This window comes from Harpegnathos saltator, unplaced genomic scaffold (genome assembly GCF_003227715.2).
Source record: "Harpegnathos saltator strain DR-91 unplaced genomic scaffold, Hsal_v8.6 scaffold636, whole genome shotgun sequence".
NCBI classification, from domain to species: Eukaryota; Metazoa; Arthropoda; class Insecta; order Hymenoptera; family Formicidae; genus Harpegnathos; species Harpegnathos saltator.
The window spans coordinates 612,034-636,210 of NW_020230467.1; the positions used below are offsets into that span (position 1 = coordinate 612,034).

Below are 24,177 nucleotides of genomic sequence, written 5' to 3' on the forward strand. Positions count from 1 at the left end.
GAGCACAAAATCGTTTAGAGTGCCCTCGTTCTCATTAATTAGATAGAAATGCGCAGCGTGTGAAATTTGAAACGAGCTTTTCGAATAACCTAATACATGAATGCTTAATAGGTTGAATTATTAATACAGAATATGTGTTACTTGGAATATACATCAAACGGCATATTTCATGACTCAGTGGCGACTTTCATTCAATTCAAAATAGATATTCGAAGCATCCCCCTGTATAACATACCTCGAAAGTGAGATCATTTTATGAATTTATCACAGTATTAGGGGGTCGTATTAACTCGTGCCGTTCGTTCATTTGGAATATTTATTATTTTCATAATATGTTACAATCGGGCATCAATCAAAGCAATTGCCATCGCTTTCGACTATCTTTTGCCATCTTTCTGGTAAAAGCTGGATCCCTCGTCGAAAGAAGGAACTGTCTTTTGAGGCGATCCAATCATCGATCCATTTTTGGAGTTCCTCGAGATTGGCGAAGTACGTGTCTTCCAAGGCGTGTTGCATGGAGCGGAACAGGTGAAAATCGGAAGGAGCAAGATCGAGGGAACAGGTAATAGAGAAGCTAGGTGCCGGAGAACTTCCCATTCCAGGCCCATTAATGTTTCTTGCAACCGTTCACGTGCGGTCTGGCGTTGTCATATTGGAGGATCATTTTCCGTCCGTTATTGGCTACTGACGGCCTTTTTTGCATAAATTCGTCGTTTAATCGCTCCAGTTGCCGTTGATAAAGTGCGGCATTAATATTTCACTGGGATTCAGAAGCTCATGATATACGCTTTCCATATCTTACCAAATATATAGCATTATTTTCTTTCTGTGAATATTCCGCTTTGGTGTTGATGTTGAAGACTGATCGAGGTCCACCCATTACTTCCTCCGTTTTCGTAGTACATCCACTTTTCGTCTCCAATCACGATACGCCACGAAAACTCTTCTTCCTATGTTTAGCAAGCAAGGAAATGCAAATTTTCAAGCGATTCAACTTTGAGCTTTCTAACAATTGATGAGGCATCAATTTTCCTTTCTTATGGATTTTCTCTAGGACATGTAGCCGCCTCTAACGATTGATTTATCGACTACGTGAGCTACTGATAGTTCTTTGAGCGTCCGTGCCGGATTTTCATCCAATAACTCCTGCAGTTCCTCGTCAAATTTTTTCGGCTGCCACGAACGTTTCTTGCTTTGAACTTCAATATCACCTTCTTTGAAACGTTGCATCCATTTTCTACACGTTCTTTTCGAAGGAGCAGCTTCGCCATAAGTATCCAGAAGCAATTAATAAGTTTCAGCTGCACTCTTTTTTCAAGTCAAAATAATGAAGAAACACATGTCGAAAAAACTTTATTGCGTTCTATATTCGCTTCATTATTTATCACCTTTTTTATTAAATTTTTCACATAAAAAATTTTAAAAATGTCTTATAGATATAAATATTCTTAGATAATGACAGAATTATTTCATTATTTTCGTCATTAACTTATAACGTGTTTGCAATACGTTTGAATGATCATTTTTCATTTCTATTTTATATTGTCATTAAATTTCCAAAATATAACATATATAAATACGTAAATATGTATATGAAACTTAATACATATTAACGTTTTTACACACATACATATGTTGAGCTTAAAAAAAGTAATATATAATAATGATATGAGTTGTCTGAATTTAAATTGTTGATTTCGCCCAAATGAGTAAAAAAATCTTTATTACTTCGACCTGGAGAATGTTGTCTTCAAAGAATTTCAAAGAATAGAGAAAAAAAGGCTGAGGAATGTTTGTGTTGTTTAGAGTATACTCGCAAAGATGTACCGATACATATTATTATTATTATATATTATTTTTTAAAGTTGTCCTTTCTATATATATTGTATAAACTATAAACATTTATGTACAATATATACACATACAATAAATCAGTTAGAATAACATCAGTCTTGTATCGAGATACTGTAAAGTTTGTCCAAAGGTACGTTCTCTATTATTTTTGGTTTTGATCTTGGCAGAATGTTGTCTTCAGAACTCTGTCTACCGTTCTCTTTCTTTTTGTTTAAAATACTCGTGACGGTGTACTGATACATATCATTATTAATTGTTCTTAACCTCTCAATCTCTGTCTTCATAAGATTCAGTTTCGCGTTCGAAGCTGAAGTTTCTTCTGAATTTCGGGGCTCGTTGATGTCGTTGCGCACGTAAGAGTCGAAATCTAGAATTTTCCGAGAATTCCGCCCCCTGGAAATGACTTGGAGTACGTTCCTGTTGCTGTCATCCGAGGTCTGCTGCAGGCTGTGCAACACCAGACGCGGCATCAACGTGGTGGCGGAGAAGTTTTCGAATGCCGGCGCGAAGAACGCAGCGGTGATCGGACCTTTGTGCTTGATCGTTCGGAGCACGTGTCGACTGGCGATGTCCCAAATGTGAACTGCTCCGTCAACAGCACCTGACAGTAATGTGCAACAATTCAGTGATACCGACAGAGCGGTCACATGCGACTTGTGCGCTTCAAACAGGGTATCGTCCTTTTCGGCATCGCGCGAGCTCGTTTTAACATGTTGCACGACACCACGTGGCGGATTGTGCAGCTTGCACTGAAATATGTCGCCGGTGATGCAGCCCACGAAGAGCTCGCTGTCGCGGAGATTCACGGTGATGGCCGTTAGCGGCACGTCAAATATTATCGACAACATGTTCTGCGCGTTGCCGATCTCATAGATATTTAGTGTGCGATCCATGGAGACTGTATACAATCTCGTACGAGCGCCGCCATAGCCGAAGCACAGATCATTGACTGGCAGGCTGTGGTGGAGAAACTTGTGAATGATAGGACAATGGTCATTGAGCGCACTGAAGAGCGACCATACAAACACCAAGCCGTCATCACCGCCGCTGGCGAACAATGAGCCGTCCTTTGTAGTGGACAGACAGTTGATCTTCTGTAAATGCTCGCTAAACGTGGCTAACAACCGACCGCTACAGGTTTGCCAGATGAACAGGTTTTCTCCGATGGCCGCGATGATATAGGAGCCGTTGGGTGTGCATGTCAAGGCGTTGATCTTGCCTGGGGTGGTCAATCTGATGTTATTTACAGGCGCAGAGTTGTTCAACGGCCACACGTATAGACGGTGCTTGGTGGAGTCAGCACCTAGGAGATAGCAGTCGCTGAGGAGCTGGAGACTGCGGCGGCAGAGCGCTCCAGTGTTCTTGAAGAGGGATAACAGGGAACCGTTGGAGGGGTCCCAGACTGCTGCGCTGCAGCTCTGCCCGGAAGCCTCGCTTGTCAGGATAACCTCGAGTCTAGTGTGGCTTGCTTGTTGCATCCTGAAATTTCAGTGATTCTTATGCTGTGCTACGTACGATCGCGTTCAGCCTCTATTTTTTCTCTCTTGAATTTGTATTCTACTTGAATGCATATTTAAATACGTACTTGTTTCACACTGTGTAGAATATGTAACTCGATGAAGATGAATTTAATAGTACGTGAAACACGAGTTGGTCCTTCTTATCCACATCAACCGTCCTCGTGGACATCTGGAATTGCTGTGGCTGCGTTCCGATATTCGTTGCCAGCACTGAAAATCTATAGTATAAGTGACACAAACTATATATCTTCAGTACCGGCAATGAGTATCGGAACGCAGACTATAGCGTGAAACAGGTAAGGTTAGGGTTTCCTGTTGGTCTGTTCTTTATTGTTGCATCCCTTGCACTAGTTTTCTTTTCTTCTCCATCAAAGACCACCTTCGCCATTTCCGATTGACTGATTGTCATTGATCATTATTCCATTGGAATTAACCAATCGCACTTGTCATCATACGGAAGTAACTAAAATTGCGGTTAACGTTTGGCCGATCAATTAAAAGTTTGTTCGTTTTAGCTGAACTAGCACTGAAAATCTATAGTATATATGACATAAACTATATATTTTCAATATTGGCAGTAAGGCCGGTATTTATAGTCGGATCTTATATTTAAGACCGTCTTGAAATAATGAAATAATTCGTACAGATGCTGTACGAATTATTTCATTGGCTACGGGGTATCTGAAGATGTACTTAAGACGATCTTAAATATAAGACCTAACTATGAATACCCGCCTAAATATCAGAATGCAGTCGTTATTTTTCACCTCAACGCAATTTTATATACTCGTTTCACTCCAGCAGCAAAAAGTGCAAACTAGTTTAGCTAAAAAGAACAGACTTTGAGTTAATCGAAGATAGTTCTAAGTAGAGAAAATCCAAAGAGCGGCTAAAACGCCGATGGTTTGGCGCGCCATCTGCGCTCATTTTTGAGATGTAACTAATGGTCCGTTCTTTTCAGCTGCACTGCGGAACTAGTGCAATAAGTTAGAATGAGACAACTATATTTTTTCTCACTTTAACTTATTGCACCAGTTCAGTAGTGCAGCTAAAAGGAACAGACCATAAGTTCGTTACATTCATTTTCATGTGCGGCTGGTAAAGCCTCGTCATGTCCATGCTACGCCTACTTTTCTGACGGTTCATGTTCGTGCTGTGCTCATAATTAGTGTCGGCCAAAATGCATGCGCATGATGCACGATGAAAATGAATGCGTCCTGTTCACTCTCTGCGCCTGCGCAATTTTTGAAAAAGCATAATACGAATATTAGTACAAATTACTTATGCAAATTAAATTGTTATACAGTTAATTAATTAATTAATTAATTAATTAATTAATTAATTAATGGAATTACACATTTTTTTGAGTGAATATTATGTTGAAAATTAGTGAAATAAAAGAAATTAATACATATAATACATACAATCATGACATATCATTGTTTTGCACCTGTTTGTATACAGCACACTTTCGGGGCGTTTCCTCGTTGAATATTATATTTTATATACTTATATGTTATTATATTTATAAATATTATATTATTATACTTTTATATATAAATTTATATTATTATACTTTATATTATACTCTATTCTCTCTAACCTTTCTCCGATAAATTGATCGGATTCTGGGATTATAGATAATTTGTGCGAAAAGACAGAGATAATACACATGTGCATTTCCTGCTCTATCTCACTTCCATTATAATTTGGCGTCATAGGCTTATAGGAAAAAGGAGCTCATGCTCCATTTATTTATACTATGCTCTCGGGTTTTTCTCTGGCAATGTACGAATTTATATTTGAGAATCAGTAGCTCTCTAATAGTTAGGTCATACAATTTCTTAAGTTTGACAAACATAACAATTTTATTGTAGTAAATATTTCATAGAGGGATAAAATATACATTGCTCAGAACAGCGATAATATAACGTTTTATAATAATTGTTATTATATTATATTATATTATATATAATTATTTCTTTTAACAGCAGTAACGTGAAAAATTTCATATTTTTATTCATATGTGAAACTTTTCGCTTCTCATTCTTCCTGCTCTTAAGAATGAATTATATAATGGCATTTACGTATTTATACATTCTGCGCATGCGTAGAATTTCTACATTGTGCATGTAAAACATCGATATCGTCGTCTGATGATTCACACATAATCATAGTGTAACGTGTAAAACGCACACAATATGAGCTTCTTATGCAATTGATTATTCGTCCCTAAAATATTACGTTATCGGAAACTTTATTTATATATCGTTCTTCGCCCGTTTCCCCTGGAACTTAACCTCGAAAAATTTTGTTCAAGAAGCATTTTCAAATCCATTCTAATGACTGGTCACAGGCACGTGACGTGACATCACACATATAACTACAGTTCGCGTTAGATCCCCCCCCAGGAAGAGTGATGTTTCGTCGTGATTTCACCACAATTGTTTACATTTAGCGTTGAAACCGTTCAGTTTAAGGCATCGGATATTGTCCTTAGCACATTTTTACTCGTCCATGGGATTTATCGACGATGAGTTACAAGAAGTCTCACGGCTCTGTCAAAACGTTGTCGATGGAAGCCGACTCGTTTCCTGCGTGCAAAGTATGGTCCGAGTCGAAATAACGTAAGGAGATTCTGTTTTTTTTCCCCCTCTTGTACTTCCTCTTCTCCTCCCCTCTTTCTCTCACTCTCTATCTCTCTCTCTCTGTCTGTTAATGTATGTTATGTCTTTGCTGTACTTTGACTTAAGTTGTTTACTTAAGTGGAAAGTACTTTTTATTGTTACTACTAAGGTATTTTGTACTCTATAGGAAAACAACGTTCAAGAAACTTGTTGTGTGCATTCAGTTTCCACAGGATTATCCCTCGTCACCACTGTTAATTGAGTTAAAGAGTAAGACTTTATCTACAAAGTTGCTAGATGGCCTAACTAAAGTCTGCGAGAAGAAGTGCAAGGGCCTCTTGAACAAAGCACAGGTGTTTATACTTCAAGCATTTGTTATGTACGAGAGAATCGTATTTGGACAATAACTTTTTGTGTTTGCAGATATTACCGACTTTAAAGTTCATCAGGAGTTATATCGAGGAGAATTCCCTTATCTGCTGTTATGAGGAGATCTCGATATTGAAAGAACTCCTAACAGATCAAGACGAGTTAAAACTAAAGCAGAAGAATTCCACCATTCATTTAATAGTAAATCAAGGCTTATATTATTTTAAAACCAAGCTTGTAGTACCAGATAATTATCCCACCAGTAACGTTAGGTATGTACATCTTTCTATATAAGAATCTAATTTTCTCTTTTTTTTTTTAGCTGAACTCGGTCTGTGCTAAGGTTTCATTCCTTTTCTTTACAATACTAAAATATATATTTGTTCCATCTTAAAGAAGTAGAAAGTGCAACTTATTTTAGCTGAAAAGACTCCAAATCAATATAATAAAATAAAATCCAATGTTATTATTTTGCATTGTTTGCAGTTTGACAGATCCTGATACAAACTTCTCACCGTTGCTTTGCCGTTACCTGGTGGGACAAGGAAAGGAATTAGGAAGGCAATGTGTCGAGCCACCATTGAAGAAACAAGCACAAAATACACCATTCACACCATCCCCATCTTTAAACACTGTTGCTTCCTTTCTCATAAAGTAATTATCAATGGATTTTATCGTATTTCACATCAAGTGCATTAGTTTTTTCAGTGTTGAGCATTGATGGATTAAGATTTTAATTGACTAAAACAATCAACAAATTAGTCAACAAGATAACAATTAATTAATCGTTATATATATGCAATTTAATCGTTTGATATAATTAATTATATTGATATTAATCTGTGTATAATTAATCAAATCAAAGTAATCGATTGAAACAGTCATTATATGAAACCATAATTTACTCAATGTTAATTTTCATGATTTCAATTGACCAATATTTCAATCAATGCCCAACATTCATATTAATCGAAAGTAAACAACGCTTACGATAATTACAATATATTTTGATGTCGACGATATATAACGATATCTACAGAACTACAACATAATTTTCGGTTATCATATGAGCTGTTACTATCATATTCACAGTCTAATCTTCTGTTTCTTCAAATCGAAACTTCTCGAATTTATATTTAAGTCTACACTCTTCTTTCTTTCACCTTCCATTGCCAATAAATTGATGCTGTTGGAAGATATTGTTTTAGCCACTCGTAGTTGGATCCCTCTTCTTGCAAACAGGAAATGATAATCATTCCAGCTGCTGAAGCAACAGCGATATCTTAACATAGCATTAGAAATTGTTAAAAATTTTTGGAAAAAAGTTCTTTCATCACATTAGAATTTGTTCTCTTAAAATATTTATTGTATCAGGTTTCCATGTTCTTAGATAGGCTCAAGATATTTCAAGAAATTTGTTCCATTTGTCTGCACATTTATCCTTCTCTATAATTTTTCTTTCTCTTTTCTCTTTCCATCAGATCTTGTTACACATGCATAGTCAACTGATACAGCTCTTTGATTTCGTAACGTTTCATGTTTTTTGCAGAACTGTAAAAGCTCTTCCTCAAGAGAATTGCCAGCTATGCAAAGTAACCTGCTTACCAGCCAACCCAGAGGAGGTTGTGCTCGACGAAAACGCGGACCTTCACGCCGAACGACTCTATTGTGGTCATCTATTCCACTTACGATGTTTCGTGACATTCATGAAGACTCCGCCGTTCCATGGTAAACGAGATTTCTGCTCAAACGTCGAATTTCATTGGATATAAGAGATTCTGAGGGAAACTTTTTTTATTTTCATTTATTTGTTCAAGGGGGTAAAAAGTGTCCAAGTTGCGGGCAACGCGTGTACCATGACAAATGGGGATTAAGCGACAAATTAGCGGAAGCACGTTGGGCTCATCAGCAAGCACGAGCAAGAGAGTTGGCGGAAGTAGAAGAGTTTTTCAATTGAAACCACACTTCGCATGCGGGACTGTAAATTAGCGCAATATTCAACGACAAAAACCTCTTTAGGAAACATATGTGTGACAATAGACTATACATAAGAAGACGAAGCAACTGGCATTTTGGATATAAACGAAATGCTGAAGGATCAAGTGAGGAGAATTGCACATATAAGATGTACGTGAAGATTCTCCTACTTATATCCCTAGAAGATTATATATCCCTAGAAGATCAAGTATTCTTCATAATTGTATTTATCGAGAAAGTTGGAGCAATGTTGATGTTCCCTCCGAAATATTTTTAAACGACGAACTTGAGTGCTTTTGAGAAAGTCACTTCGACTTTGACGAGATTGCCATCGGTCATATAATCAAAGACTGGTATTGTTGCTTCTTCAACCGTTGATGAGAAACACTACTCGAGTAGTGTGACTCGTGTACGCGGTGTTGGACATTAATCTCGAAAAAAATCTTGACTAAGGCAAATCGGCAAATCAATAAGCAAAATTAATCGATCGTTATGTGTAATTGTTAATGTAATCGTGAGCAACTTAATCGATCGATGAAATATGTTATTAATCGGTCATAATTAATCGGTATAATCAATCAAAGCAAAGCAATCGATTCAGTCATCATATGCAATCATGATTTACCGAATGTTAATTTTGATTATTTCTATTTTCTAAATTGCAATCGATTAGTGCCCGATACTGGTGTAATGAAATATGAAACGCGTTTTATCGTTAAATCTTCCGTCTTATTTCGTTGCATGCGAATGTAATTATCCATTTTTCTCGGTTATCATTTCGCGAATCGTAACAGTACGAAAGGCAGGATAAGCTGAATTTCTGGGGCACAACCAATAATTAACTATTTGAAGAATAATTACGGGATCTTCTACCGACCAAGCATAGACTAAGAAAATAATAAGAGGCATTTGTTTCTCTTGTGATTTGCGCTAACGGCGAGTAAAGGTAAACTATGTTTGATAATCTACCTCGTGGTTTCACTCCGATGTCCTTAACGAATCAAGTGTCCACGCAATTTGCAACGATGCACAAGTATCACGAAAATTCGGACCGAGCGTAACGAATACGTAGAAAAGCCACAGAAACCCCTTAAATGTAAAATACTACAATCTCTGGTGTAATCGCTTCAAGGTTATCGTCTTGTGCGTAAATATTACGAGCTTGATATATGTTTTATAAAATAGTATTAATTTTTCTTATGAAGATCGACCCCATGTGTCGCGCACGTCGATGCGCCATGTGAGACAGGTCAGCTTGTTCATTGGTGCACACAATTCTGATACAACCTAGGTCCCTATCTTAGACGAATAGCGAACGTTAAGTAAACTCTCTTAATTCCAAGTTTCCTGGTTATTTTGTCAACGTCTCATGTAATACCGTTGTTTCAGCTTGAGAATCAGAGAAAGGCGTACTCAGCGTTCAGTGCATGCGTCTAGCACCTCTGCTAAAGTTCGGATCAAACGTAGTAAACCCGCAAATCTGGAAGGGAGATCTCGTGAATTTGAGATCTCCGTAAGCACCAGTACTAATACAGTAACGCTACATCAATATTATAATTTGATAACTCAAAGAGCGATGTAAGTGCAATTTAACGCGTGTTATCCATAACAGTTACATTGTTGCGATGTTACCATTTACTTGGATGTCTCGATTTTCGATGCGTTCGTTTTAAGGTTGCCGTCTATGTGAACGTTGCGAGCTTAACTCTTTGGAAAGGGGAGGGGGCATACTATTTTAAGACGAAAAGTACTAGTTGCATAGAAATTTTATGTAAAAAAAAAATAACACAAAGTGAGTTCGTTTCATTTATAAACGATGAAATCGCCGTGCTTTTCAAGTTATCTTAATGTTTCAAAATGGAATGAAGAACATTCCACGGTACATATATAGGGTGAGGCACGTAAAACAGACTATCTGAATAACTTTGAAAATACGCAAGATAGGAAAAAATGTTAAAGAATACAGAAGTTGTAAGGTTTTGAATGACGTAGATCACGTAGTAATACTAGTACGACCTTGAACAGCGTCATCAAGATTACAGGAAGGTCACCTTGAATTTTTTGAATGGAAACCCCCATTTTTTATTGTATCATCTTTTTCTACCAATTAATTTGAACAACTTTTGTCTGAAACATCTTTTCATTTGCTTAATGTTTTTTGAGATATTTAAGGAAAATTTAGCATTCAACTTGATAACTTTTGGAAATTTCAAGATTATCAAGTTAACAAAAGTTAGGGCATTATTCTATATTTTTGAGACCAAGTAGAATAAAAAAGTCTAGTACCACTTTTTCTTTCAAGATACATCATCGAAATATTGTAAGCTAAATATTGAAAAAATTACCAAGTTTTTCTCAAATATCTCAAAAAACATTAGGCAAATAAAAAATGCTTCAGACAAAAGTTAAGTTCAAATTAATTAGGTAGATCAAGATGGTACAATAAAAAAATGAGGGTTTTCATTAAAAAAATTCAAGATGACCTTCCCGTAACCTCGGTGACGCTGTTCAAGGTCATATTAGCATTGCTGTAATGCTAATATAATAAAAAATCCTTATTTAAAAAATCCTACAACTTCTGTATTCAACACGTTTTTTTCTATCTTGCATATTTTCAAAGTTATTCAGGTGGCGTCACGTTTTCGATGCCCCACCTTGTATAGGTAATAAAACGGCGGTACACTTTTTATCCTACTCTCCTCCAAAGAGCCAATGCACATTCCGTAAAATGTTATTAATCTTCCTCCCATGGAAATCGATCCTACGTGTATCGTGTACATCGATGCGCTACGCGAGACGGGCCAGCTCGCTGGTCGACGCATACGATTATGATACAACCTGCAAAAATTATCTTAGGGGCAGAAGTGTGATGGTCGTACGGGTGCAGTCTCGTATGTATGCACGAATAGTTGTGACCGTGTTCGTGATGTATTGATCCTCGGTACTGACTATAGTGATATTCTCTTCGTCTCCTCTCTCACTCTCTCTCTCTCACACACACACACACACACACACACACACACACACACACACACACACACACACTCTCTCTCTCTCTCGAGATGGCCTCTTGCACGCGCATATTTTCGTTTCTTCTGCCGCACGTTTACTTTGCTGCACCCTCTCGCTCTCCCACTCACTCAGTTAGTGTTCTTTACGCGTGTGTTCATCGCAACACCTCGGGCGCATATGGTATATTAGAACAAACGGAAGAGAGAAGGGAGAGAAAAAAAGGGAGCGAGGGAGGAAAGATGCCGGGAAATGCACGGCGGTCTGACGACCCACTACGAGAAACGATCCGATCGTTAATCAGCTTCAGATGCTCGATAAGGCAGTCGAACAGAGAAGACTCGTATTTTTGTACGCACGTCTCGACGCAGTTTTAATTTTAGGGTCGCAGCAGCTTCTCGATGTTGACTCGATCTCAACCTCACCGAGTAATGTCTAAGTCGTGTGTGAACAAATGATTCAAATAAAATGCATGGTGTGAGAGAAGAATCAGCTCTCTCGTGATTGCGCGGCCTCGAACTTCCCAGCGCCGATAACGCGCGACGAAGGATGGAGAGAAAAAGACGAGATAACGCGCCGAAAGGCGAAATCTCCATTTTACAGGGACGTCGGCCCACCACCGGTCGAGACTGAAAATTCAATTTTAATATCCACGGGATAGAGTGGTGGCTCTGTCCGAGCGGCGAATAATAGTCGATTGTTCTCTCTCTCTCTCTCTCTCCCCGATATATTTACAATGGCAATAAAATGGAGCTCGCGCGTGAATGCGCCGGTTCCCAAGGGTGATCGACAAAATTTTTCTCCCGCCGCCCGCGTGTTCGCATTTGGCTCTGGGAGACAGCCTGGCAGACTAATTCCCAGTTATCGATTCCACGCATACGTGGAAACGTACGCTCGTGTCGCACTCGTAGGGCGGACACTCGCGCGGCCCGTGAGTTCCTTACGACGGCACACCTGAAACCGAAACGTGTATTATCGACGATGAGGTGTGCGAATCTGGAATCCCCTCCCTTCTCTCCCTTTCTCTCACTCTTCTCTCTTCACGGTCGCGCGTTGTCTCCCGACATGTTGGGCGTACCGGCGACCGGCACAGAAAATTTCTCTCGGAGGAAGCGGCGCGAGGAGAGAGAGAGAGAGAGAGAGAGAGAGAGAGAGAGAGAGAGAGAGAGAGAGAGAGAGAGAGAGAAGAGAGAGAGAGAGTCGCACTGCCCCAGAGAGCATAGGCACCGTTTCGCGCCGGGGGTGATTCTGGGTCGATTTCTGGGTCGATAGACAGAGCGCGTCCGAGGGCGAACGTGGCAGCAAATTGCACGTGTCATATGCAATTTCATTATTGCAGCGGCGGTTATTAAGCCACGGCTGTGCTCGCATTAGGGTCGATTCCGGCCCGGCGTGGTGTTTGACTGTTCACCGGCTACGGGTTTGCGGGCGATCGCGAGGGGTTTCCTCGGTATATGCACCTGGAGTCGTTCACACCGATTTATCTCGCGCTAAGAATAGCCCGGCGCTTCTTTTCGATGCGGCCGGCGGGTGTATTAACGCGAGATATGCAATACGCCGTCGCGAGGATACGTTGCCATTCCCATTATGACCCGCGCGAGTCGGAAATTACTCAGCGCATCACGAAGATCCTGAAGCCCTCTTCTCACGCAGATCACAGATCACCGAAATGTCGATATCTACGAAATATCATATCGCTTGAAAAGAAAAAGTGGACGCATCGTGGTTGAATAAAAAGAGATAATATTGGGTTGGCCAACAAGTACCCAGGCAGAACAGAAAATCATGACGACGTCAAAATGATAAGAAAATGCATTTTTTCATCATGATTCGGTCATTTTCTCGTCATTTTGATGTCATAATTTTATGTTCTATTTGTGTAATTACGCGGAATCCAATCGTATCTGAGGACCATACCAAGTTGGTGCAAATGGTTCTCAACACTGGATTTCGATGTTCCTAATATTTCAGCAATCTGTCGTGTGGTATAACGTGGATTATCTTCAATTAGACTGGGGATTTGATCGTTATCAATCTCGATAGGTCTGTCAGAACGTTTATCATCGCTAAGACTAAAATCTCCATCACGAAGTTTTTTGAACCATTTTTGCACCTTCACTATGGTGCAGTATCTTTCGTGCTGCTAGTACCGCAATTTTGTGAGAATAGAAAGCGTAATTGCATATCAAAATATATCCTCTCGTTGTTCATCCCTAACAGAAATTTATTACTGGCTGTAATAAATTGGCCAGTAATAATGAGTAATTTATAACTCGTATGAGTAATTTTATTCATACGAGTAATAAAATTACTTATGGCCAGTTTATTACAGCCAGTAATAAATTTCTATAAGAGATCTTCAGATCAAAATAAACACTGAAAAATTTAACCAAATATAATGAACTTTTTTTTTAAATTACACGTTAAAATTTCAGTTTTTAGACCGTACATGTGTTTTATAGGTTACGGATAGTCTCTTATTTAAAAACAGCAGAAGCAGCCTCTTATGAAAAAATCCGACGTTACTTATTGGCTAATCCAATATTAAGCCTGCTTTTTCCTGTTTTTTTTTTTTTCAAAGCTAAAATAAGATAAATGTCTCAATTAATGACAGTATAATTTGTGACAATTACACTAGCGTTTCTTAATAAATCAGTTAGTATGGGCTCACAATTATCCTATAAACATGTGATTTTTTATTCTAAATTTTACATACTACCGATTATAACAAATCGGATAAAATTAAACAAATGTTGGAATATTATAATGCTAAACTGCTGACGGCGACAGTTGGAGCAGCTACTCGTCGACATCTTAGAAATTGACAATTAATATCAAATGTTACATCAATCTGTTACATGTCGCTGATCTGTGCAATTGTTCTTCTTCCAAACTAAACTAAAATGTCCTATCGTTAAGTCGTACTTCGGTAATATGATATTTTCGAGAGAAAATATATTATAAATAAATTAAAATCTTTTTACAAGTTATATAGAAAAAAATACAACCCTTTTATTAATTAAACCCCAAATATCCAAACCTTCCAATAAAAACGACTTTGTGCACTGAGCTTAACACGTGTATCATTAATTTATTAATCCATTTTCACAATAAAATTACTTGATCGCCGATTAAGACATTCATTTCAGTGCTACGTTGGATCTTCGTTCCTTAATTGTATGCTTCTGTCACTTTGAAGCTAAACGATGCAACCTAGTTCAGCGGGGAAAAAAGAGACCCATTATCTGCGAGTTAGCGAATTAGCACGATTAAAAACCGAGTTTCACACGAGGAAAAGAAGATTGATTAAATTAATGCAGCAAAATGAACGAATCTCTCGAACACGTTTCAGTTGAAGAAAAACATGACTTTGGACTCTCAGAACCGGTTTCTCTTCGCCAGAGGATCAGGAACTTTGTTTTCTTCGACTAAAATGCGTCCGACTCGTTTGTTGTCAATTTTATACAAGCAGACTCCTTCCTCCCCCAATCCGCGTATGACTTTTATTTTCAAATTTTTCCGTTGTATCAACGTTGCGCCGCGTCGTTGACTAGACGTTAATCAAGATATCGGTCAATTTCCTTTTCTTTTTCTTTTATTTTTTAATCTTGTTAAATTTTTATTACCCACCTCAATTAAATTAATTAAAACTTGCATCTCATTTTTGTACGTATATATACAAATATCTTCTTTAACTTTGTCATTTTTGAAAAGGGGATTTGTGTGTCCCGTAAATAAGTAAATAAATAAATGATTTCCGGCCGTGTCGTAACCGTAATCGAGGCGCGGCGAGTCCTCCGCGGATGGTCCTCGCGAGAGATGGAGACTACGAGAGAGAGGGCCAGCAGGACTTTCCTCCTGGCCGTCGTGCGCGAAGCGAGTCGACATTATACACACGATACACACCTATAATCGCACATGGGGCAGTTTCGTCGTAACGCTTCGTGGATCGATAGCCGGGAAATGGCCGGAAGCCAAGTCCGACGACATCGTTTCGAGTTTTGCCGTTGTCATAGCGCGGGGGCTAACCCCTTTCGCCGAGTGTCCCACTTCTGTATCAGTAACCCTCGACGCGCGGTTCTCCGCGTCTCTCCCGAGCGCGCCCCTAAGAGGACAGTCCGAGTCCCTGCCAACTTGTCCCGTTCTCTTCTCTCTCTCTCTCTCTCTCTCTCTCTCTCTTAGGTTGTCGAAAACGGACGGAGTCCTCGCTGTCGCCGCGACGGAAATGACATCGTCGCGGTTTGCACAGCTCCTTTTTCACAGGATTTTCCACAGGAGCATCCACCTCGTCGATTGTTTCATCGACGGGAAAGGAATAGCTTGATTTCCCGATGGCTCTGTTCCGAGGAAGTTTCATTGACTCGAGCTGATTATTGCTGTTAATTGTCATCACTCGGGTTAGACGGAGACTTTTCCATCATTAGCGGTATTTAAAGGGTGGTCTTACTTTCGCGAAACCGATGCTTGCAGGGAAGCGTGTAGCGTATGCGTGCATGTGTGTGCGCGTGTGTGTGTGTATATTTTTTTTTTATAGTAATAGTTGGAAATTTATGTAATCTCATTGCCATTTCCGACAATGCGGGTGCACATAGACCGTGACAGAACATGATGATTCTTAATAATTAATGTATGTACGTTAATCAGTAAGGAATTGTAGCAAACGAGTCATAAAATAGACACACACACATGGTACATATATACAGGGTCTAATCATACTGGTCTAATCAATGCAAAAAAATGTATTTTTGATTTAAACAGCTGATTCTACTTAATTTTGAGGCGCTAGACAAAACGCGAAGAACAATTAGACACAAAGTTTAGCTCCAATTTTGAGATAATGAATAAAAATCGAAAGAGAATTTCTTCAAAATCTTTTTCTTTTCCTTTCCTCCCTTTTTTTTTAATAGGACTCAGGTCCCCGTTTGTGTGCATTTAGTTCCGAGGCCGAATACTAGAATTGTGAGCATATTTTTAAGTTTCCTAAAGTCGGTTGCTAGCCGAGTTTAGGTAGCCATATATCAGTATGAACGTTTTTTTTTCTTTTATATAAGCCAGTACGCACTGAGGTACTCATGGTGGGTGTCGGCCGGCATGAGTGGACCCACTTTTAACGTCTCTTCCGAAAGACGGAGCTCAGTTTTCCATTTAGGGTTACCTCTCACCACTAGATGGAGAGCGCAGTTCTTTTAGTGGCTTAGCGGGATTCGAACCCGGTTTCCCTGGATTACGAATCTACCCGCTAGCCACGCTGTGCCCTTTCTTCAAAATTATTTTATTAAAAAGTATATTTTCCTTTTTTTTTACTTCGCGCTGGCACGTATAGTAACCTTGCAAGAGTTTGTAAATCGAGCGTATTAATTTCTTGCAGCAAGATAAAGATCTCGAATTCCAATCGTTTGTTGTAACTTTATTCGCTTCCAGAGCATTGGAAGCTGCCTAATAAATAATGTAACATTTGAAAGGAGCTCTTACCCAAAAAAAAAGTATTCTATTTGTAAAGTGATTTTTCCCATTTTTCATCAGTCTCATATTCTAAACGAAGCCTTTTACAGAAAAAGGATTTCTCTTTCGATAAAGCGATTAAAGTGAACCATTCATCTAAAATTTATTAGATGTTGTTCTAACTGTTTTCCTCTTATTTCAAAAGAATTTCCTCTTATATCAATTAATTTTCCTTATATAAAGAGGAATATGTTAATTTGAATCTCAGTTTCTTTCGTTCAGACATGCTCTGTCTCCAGACATGAACGAAAAAATAACTATATGCTCATGGATCAGAATATTTGGGACGCTTTTCAAAAAAGGTACGTACGTTTCTGTAACATATAATGAAGGTAATTTATCCATATTTAGTCAAATACAGTTTATAATCTTTTGCGAGAAGTTGAATAATATATTCTTTCTTTTAACTATGTTTTATACAATTGGTTATGATGAACATCTTTGTAGCTATCAAGTTCATAATAAAACTGATTGGAAATTTATTTGTTATGATGTTCTTATTTCATTCGTGCCTATTTATTGTAGAACTGGAGCTAAAAGTATATATATATATATATTACTTTTCGCTGTACATTACAATAATTTTTTCAAATTAACTAATATAACCAATAAGAATAAAGTACAGTAAGAATAAATAATAATCCTCTTAAAAAAAGATTAAATAATCTGTATATAAGAGGAAATTTATATCAAAATCAATAAGATTTGCATTATACATATAACATATAATCCCTCTAACTTTCAGAATAATGTGTTTATAATATTTTCCTCTTAATCTTAGAGGAATCCTCTTGAGGCCATATATAAGAACAAAATCCTCTAACATTTAAATGATCCTGCTTGTTCTGAAATTATTGCTTTTTGGATGCTCATTTTTCTTTGGCAGTATATGTAAAACTAAAAGATGAAAATGAGAGGTAACAGTAAAGATTGTGAAAAGTTATGTTGTTTTATTTTCTTATCTTACGTATCATTAAGTTATAAAATTCAAAATACAGTCCGTATTACTTGAGTCAGAGCTAAATAATTTTATTATTTCGAAGAGAAAGCAGCAGAATTCAAGAAGGACGGGAAATGGGATGCAAAATTCGTTGACCAGTGTATGAGAAGCGGGAATCGAAAGTGTGATGCGTCATAAGCAATTCGTTACATCATTTGCAAAGTCGACGCCCATAGAAAGCCGAAGGGAGAAAGGGAGCATTGTGACATGACGCGCTGTAAAAATAAGGGGGCCTACCATGAGGATCCCTCATTTCTGGAAGATCGTGGGTCGACACGAGGATCCACGTGTTTCTTTCAGCGCGAATAACAACGCGATCGTCATCGTGGCCGAAGAGCGCGCCGTTTCAGAATGGCGGCGCGGCGACGGCGGCGGCGGTTGCCGTAAGTGATGCGTGAAGACACAGCTGTTCTTCTTCGGACTCTCCGTCTTTAATCGCGACGATTTATCTTTATCCGCCGTCACGATGATTTCAGGCGGATTTCATCCACGATTGTGCTTGTGGATCAATAACGGCAAAAGAAAGTAACAGAAAGTGACCAGCGTTGCTGCGCGATAGCGCGCGTTTCATTAAACAAAATGGATCCGAAGGAAGAATCTCTATCTTGATGTCTATCACTTTTTATGGTCAGCTTGTAATGTATAGTCGATTCGTTGCAACTATATATTATAATTATTCACAGCTATTTGCCGCAATCACACATACACACACACACATTGAAGTGATTCTCTCCCACTGTACTCATTCTGACGCGCTTAATATTTATTTTATCCATATTGGCGAGAACAAAAGTGTTAATACTATTAAGACAACTATTCATTTCAATTTGCAGCGTCCAAACGCGCTTTTTTTAACTATCTTGAGATCGATCTATTAATCAAGTTTTTGTTTTTAATTTCCCTTCTATTCTTTTTTCTCTATGCTATTTATTTGTTCATAACATTGTTGGAAAAACTTGAACGGACATAGCTTCAGGGCGATCGCGAATGCAAGCGATGAATCAATTACTTTTCATTTAAATATCGCCCTGCAGGTAGTTGGCCGAAGCTCGGGACGGAGAATACGGTGTCCCGGTTCATTCTCGAAAACGGGAATGTTGATCCGCGGCTCTTCCATGCACGAAGGTCGACGTGGTGAGTGGCGGAAGCGCACGGGAAAGGGGGACGACGACGAGCTGGAAGACAGGGAGAGCAGCGGTGCGGAGGGAGGAAGAAGAGCCTCACGTAGGTCGCGGGGTCCCGCAACAACAAGTTGCAACCACCTGGCGAGGGTGATGCCGGCCACCCAGCGGCCTCCAGGTGCTCCTCGGAACCCCCAGGTTTCGCGCTGCGCGGCGTGTGCCTGCTGGCCGACGGTGACGCGGGCGACGATCGCGAGGAGGAGTCGCCGGCGTCTTGAAGAGAGCGAGGCATGCGGTATCGCGCTCGCACACGGAGACACGCGCGAATCGACGTCCCGAAATCGATACGCACATCTGCCGCAACGGAGAGTCTATTGACTTCTGCGTCGCGCAGGAGGGACACGCGGCAGCGCGCCGCGACGATCGCACGCGAATTTCGGAGGAGCCAAATTAGCCGGGCGATGGACGTGCATCATTTCGCCGATCGTCCGATCGCGAAAATTGATAATTTAGTTAGCCGCCGCATTCTTTTTCTCTCTGCGTTCCTTCGAGCGCTGCTCCACCCGATGTGCAGGTCAACAGCCTGGTCGCTCGTGTGATTCGAGTGATCTTCTACTCGTACACAGTGGAGTGGATTCTCCACTCCTGATCGTCGAGTGAGATTCCGCTGAAATTCTAGAATAGATATGACGTGTTGCATCGTTGCGACAGCAAATCCACTCGCAATTGAAGTGAATGTCCCAATTAGTGACCGAGTACTCTTATCGCGCGAAGGTAAATTTATGAATTAATAGCACGTGTATCAAGCTAAGTACGCGAAGTTAACTTGATTGAAAGAGCTCTAATATTCGGGGCTTTTTATATTTTTTTCCCAATATATATAATAGGGTGGGCCAGATATTGCAACTTGTTACAAGCTATTTTCTTCGAAACCAACATTTTTATTTTAAATGGCTTTTAATTTTATTCGAAACTTGTTATAACTGATAATATAAGGGGATAATATGCAGGGATAATACACAGGGTATGTAAAAAGTACCAGGATAGCAAAATATTTTGAAAACTAAACATTTTGGAAAAAAATCTTTTAGACAAAAGTTAAAATTAATTGAAAAAGATTAATAGAGAAAGATGATGTTATAAAAAATTAGGATTTCCATTTGAGAAAAGTAACGATCAGTGAATATCTCGAAAATGGCGCCATCTTTAAACAAAATGGCATAGATTTGTTTTATGTTTCCCTTGAAACCATACAACTTTTGTCTGAAACACTTTTTTCTAAAATACTTTTGAGACATTCCGCCATCCCGGCGAACTACTTTTTACACACTCTGTATAAAATTTAGAGTAAAAATGTATGTATTTAAGATGTGGACCGATATTAGCTAATTCATTAAAGAAGACGAGTCGAAAATGTCAGAAATTGGGACATTGTCACTAATTGGGATATTCACTTTAATTGAGACTTTACTCATACGATTTGATCCTTGAATCGCTCGAAAGAAAGATTGTCAACCGCATGAGACGCGGAGCTAATGATGATCATCCCGATGACATCAGTACGTTACAACGTTAACAAATGAGGACGCCTATAGGCGTATAATGCTTAATAAAGTTCGTACTTTAAGGGTTAAAGGTCTTTCTTCCTGAGTTTCACCAAGATGTGTGTTCACTTTTGCGTTTCCGAATGTGGCGTTTCCATTGTCGCTTCGAGCGAATTTTCTTCGAGTAGGATTTCATCTCGAACAGGACATCCAGAGAGTGCTTTCGGCGGTTTCGACAAAATTGGAGTGCTGTCTTGCAGCGTCTAACGTCGGATGTTTCATCAAATGGTCTTACTAGTCTGATCTGTTGGACGTATGCTTGAATTGTTAAGCGTACGTTTCCGTGAGAAATGGAGGATTTAAAAATTGCTTTCGCGCACAAAGCAGCGCGACGCTCGTGCTGGCAGCGATTCGCAGGCTGCAGAATTTTTAGGTTAAAGAGGACATCCTTGTTGGTTCGAACTCTGCGGCCACCGGTTTTTACGTGTTTTAATATAAGAACCTTGCCAAAAATACGGAGACGAATAAAACATAATATTGAATTGTCGGTTGTTTGTAGGTCGGTTGGATCATGAGGCCGAGTTAAAACGGTCGAGTATAAAACTATAACTATCCGATATACGGGGTGCTAAATTTCAAACGTACCAGGTAAAAAATCTCGAAAACTGAATGAAAGATATTAAAAAAAGCCAAAACACGTGTTCCTTGATTTCGAAGGGGAAAGAGAATGGCATATCAGTTTTTTATTTGGAGGGCATTTTCAAAGTCAGTTGAAAAATTAAGTTGAAGGTCAACTTAATTTTTTAAAATAGAAAGCCCAATTTTTTATTATATTTTCTTTTTCTACCAATTAATTTTAACAACTTTTATCTGAAATATCTTTCTATTTGCCTAATATTTTTTTAAATATTTAAGGAAAACTTGGTAACTTTTTCAACATTTAACTTACGACATCTCGCTAACTGTTCGTCGAAAGAAACAATAGTATTAGACTTTTTTACTTTATTTATTATCAAGAATATATGAGTACGTACTCGTACAATAGTGCCCTAACTTTTGTTAATTTAATAATTTTGAAATTTCTAAAGGTCGACAAGTTAACAAAAGTTAGGCACTATTGTAGTATATAATCCAAATAAAAAACTGACAATGCCATTCTCTTTCCCCTTCGAAATCATGGAACACGTGTTTTGGCTGTTTTCAATATCTTTCATAGTTTTCGAGATTTTTTACCTGTTACGCTTGTTTTATTTAGCACCCTGTAATTGCAACTTTGCAATTAGAAATCTTCCGTTCGCGTGTGTCACGAAGTATAATACGCGCGAGGATTTCACAGATGTGACAGAGTAGAGTTAAGTGAAATTGAATCGTCGTTATATTCGTCTCGCGGATCCGTGGCGGATCCGCCGCGTGTCAGTTGTGTGATTTGTTCGAAACGTCCGGCGGCTTCAGGCGAGTAATCTGCAAAAATGACACACCGTTACGTGGAGATGTGCCACAATCGCCGCGTAGCGGCGGCACGTGCACTCGCGTCGCCGTTGAAATGCAGCTGCATTGCATTTTCCACCCGGCGCCTCCGTCGCGTTATCCCGCACAAGGCTGCTATTCTAGCTAGCTTCGGAAATCCTATCGGCGCGCAGCCATATACATATTCACGCGCCGTGATAAAAATGAAAAGAAAAACTTTCCCGCAAACTCCACATTCGATACTGCGGCCGGCATATATTACTTCTTATTACCCGCATATACGCGCACGCGCGCATTATATATTTAGGAAAAGAAGCCGTTCATTTTTTCTGTTATCTCGAAATACACGTCCCGGGGAAACACACGTACGCGTGCAGGTATTGACGTTCGTTTAGGGTTGCCGAGCCAGAAAGTCTAAATTAATATCTCCTCCTTAGTAGCGAAGCCTAATCGAACAAAAATACGCATGGAAATGGTAATTAAAAAACTGGTTTTTATCAAATCAGATTCAAAATTTGATAAAGAATAATTCGTGTGTTGTTGTTTGCGAATAATTAATTTTACATTTGACAAGGTTTCGGGTGCGTTCGGGAAGCTTGCTATCACGTTACCAATGCAAACGCTATCAAGGTCTGTTCATGGAGCCAATAGCGCGATAGTGATAGTGAGTTTCATAAACAGCACTAGTGCAGCGCCACAGAGAGAGGGAGAGGGAGAGGGAGAGGGAGAGAGAGAGAGAGAAAGAGAGAGAGAGAGAGAGAGAGAGAGAGGGAGATCGTATATTTATTTAAAAATTATTGTGATCAAATTACAACAACAAACAAAACGACAACAACGAATAAAAATTATAAGTCTTTCGTTGACCTCCGTAGCTGTTGGATGTGGTTCCTGTAATTACGCATATAAACCATAACTTACCGTTTTGTGCTCGTAAGGCATCATTTTCTGATAATTTAATTTGGAAATTCTCTTCTGTCTCTATATCGTAAAGACTGATCTCTACACAATTCATGACTGTAACACTCAAGAAAAATAAATTCAAGCGTAAATTTAATTTGTAAATGTCGCGTCGAAAGTTACGGAAAGACCACCATTAATATCTAAAAATGTTCGGGAAGCAAACACAACACTAACGCTATCTTCACACTACTCCGGAAAGAATAGCGTTGGTAGCGCGTAATTATGACGTAGAATGTTACCACAAGTGACGTCATGACAGCATTTGGTAGTGTTACCATCTACCTCCGCGAACAGTCTTCAGCGCTAAATAGCGCTAACAGCGCCTTCCCGAACGCACCCTTCGTTGAATAAAGTGGTAGATAAACTTTTATTTTATAATTTATGCATATATAGGGTGTCCGGGATCCTTTGGAAACAAAAAATTGTGGAGATTAATCAGATCAAACTGAGTTTGCAATAGTTATTAATGATTGAAAACCACGTCTACAGATCTCTTTTAATTGATAACTTGAAAATTGGCATACTTATTTGCGAAGTGGTAAAGGACTTTTTTGTTCGGAATGATCTAACCTATAATTATATGGTGGCTATTGTACTCAGCGCAGATTTCAAATTCTGTGTTCGAAGTTCAATATACTCATATTTATTGCGATTTTTGCAAAATAGTACATGACTTTTTTTCTCAGGTTGATCTAATTAATCTTCAATTGAATTTTTCGTTCCACTCAGAACATCCTCTATATTTAATATAAAACACATTTCCTCATTGAACACAGAGATCTTAAATGAGTTTTGAACGTCGGGCATTTAACGCTTGTGATGAACATTTTGAATTTTAAAAAATATGACGCATATAGAGAGCACAACTTGCATTTGACGGTGAATTACAAATATCTCTTTTTGTTCAAATTTTATTTTTCTAAATGTGCTTAAAACGCGGACGTACGAGTTCGATTTGACAATTCCACTAGACGCAAAGACTTTCGAAAACCTAACCTCACCTTTGCGGTTCAAAACCGGACGGTTGACAACCCTGCGCTTTGGTTGAAAATTCCGCAGTTCAGAACTGAGAAACTAATTCCTTTAAACTTTCTTTTCGATGGACAAAATTGTCGGACAAACGTGTCGCTGATGCTACCTGCAAATCTTTTTGCCAAATGCCTTCTGAAATCAATCATATATGGAATGTTTCACGTTCCTTTCAAACGGCATGCTCAGTCACGTAGC

The 24,177-nt window shown here is 38.9% G+C and overlaps 2 protein-coding genes across 4 annotated transcripts; one reads left to right on the forward strand and one right to left on the reverse strand.

Moving 5' to 3' along the window:
* Window positions 1–1,660: 1,660 nt before the first annotated feature.
* Window positions 1,661–3,573, reverse strand: LOC105187973 (WD repeat-containing protein 18). The gene is made up of 2 exons (XM_011149150.2): window positions 3,440–3,573; window positions 1,661–3,333 (listed from the first exon to the last, which is right to left on the reverse strand). The coding sequence occupies exon 2, from the start codon at window positions 3,330–3,332 to the stop codon at window positions 1,947–1,949; it is 1,386 nt and encodes a 461-aa protein (XP_011147452.1). The 5' UTR covers window position 3,333; window positions 3,440–3,573; the 3' UTR covers window positions 1,661–1,946.
* A 1,948-nt stretch (window positions 3,574–5,521) lies between these two features.
* On the forward strand, window positions 5,522–10,419 carry LOC105187974 (uncharacterized). Of its 3 annotated transcripts, none has more exons than XR_850164.3 (7): window positions 5,522–6,001; window positions 6,189–6,354; window positions 6,425–6,642; window positions 6,857–7,024; window positions 7,920–8,098; window positions 8,188–9,925; window positions 10,022–10,419. XR_850164.3 is itself a non-coding variant. In XM_011149151.3 (6 exons), exons 1-6 carry the CDS (start codon window positions 5,892–5,894, stop codon window positions 8,325–8,327), a joined length of 981 nt encoding a protein of 326 aa, XP_011147453.1. In that variant the 5' UTR covers window positions 5,522–5,891; the 3' UTR covers window positions 8,328–10,419. The 3 variants fall into 3 exon arrangements, 1 of the variants encoding a protein (XP_011147453.1); XR_850163.3 differs by having other exon boundaries at window positions 8,188–8,497; window positions 9,553–10,419; XM_011149151.3 differs by having other exon boundaries at window positions 8,188–10,419.
* Window positions 10,420–24,177: the final 13,758 nt, after the last annotated feature.

Excerpts from the sequence above, each read along its gene's own strand:
- LOC105187974 (XM_011149151.3), top strand. The coding sequence starts at position 5,892 with ATGGGATTTATCGACGATGAGTTACAAGAAGTCTCACGGCTCTGTCAA. Across the intron at positions 6,002-6,188 it reads ATGGTCCGAGTCGAAATAAC|GAAAACAACGTTCAAGAAAC; the intron begins GTAAGGAGATTC and ends TGTACTCTATAG. Across the intron at positions 6,355-6,424 it reads GCCTCTTGAACAAAGCACAG|ATATTACCGACTTTAAAGTT; the intron begins GTGTTTATACTT and ends TTGTGTTTGCAG.
- LOC105187973 (XM_011149150.2), bottom strand. The coding sequence starts at position 3,332 with ATGCAACAAGCAAGCCACACTAGACTCGAGGTTATCCTGACAAGCGAG.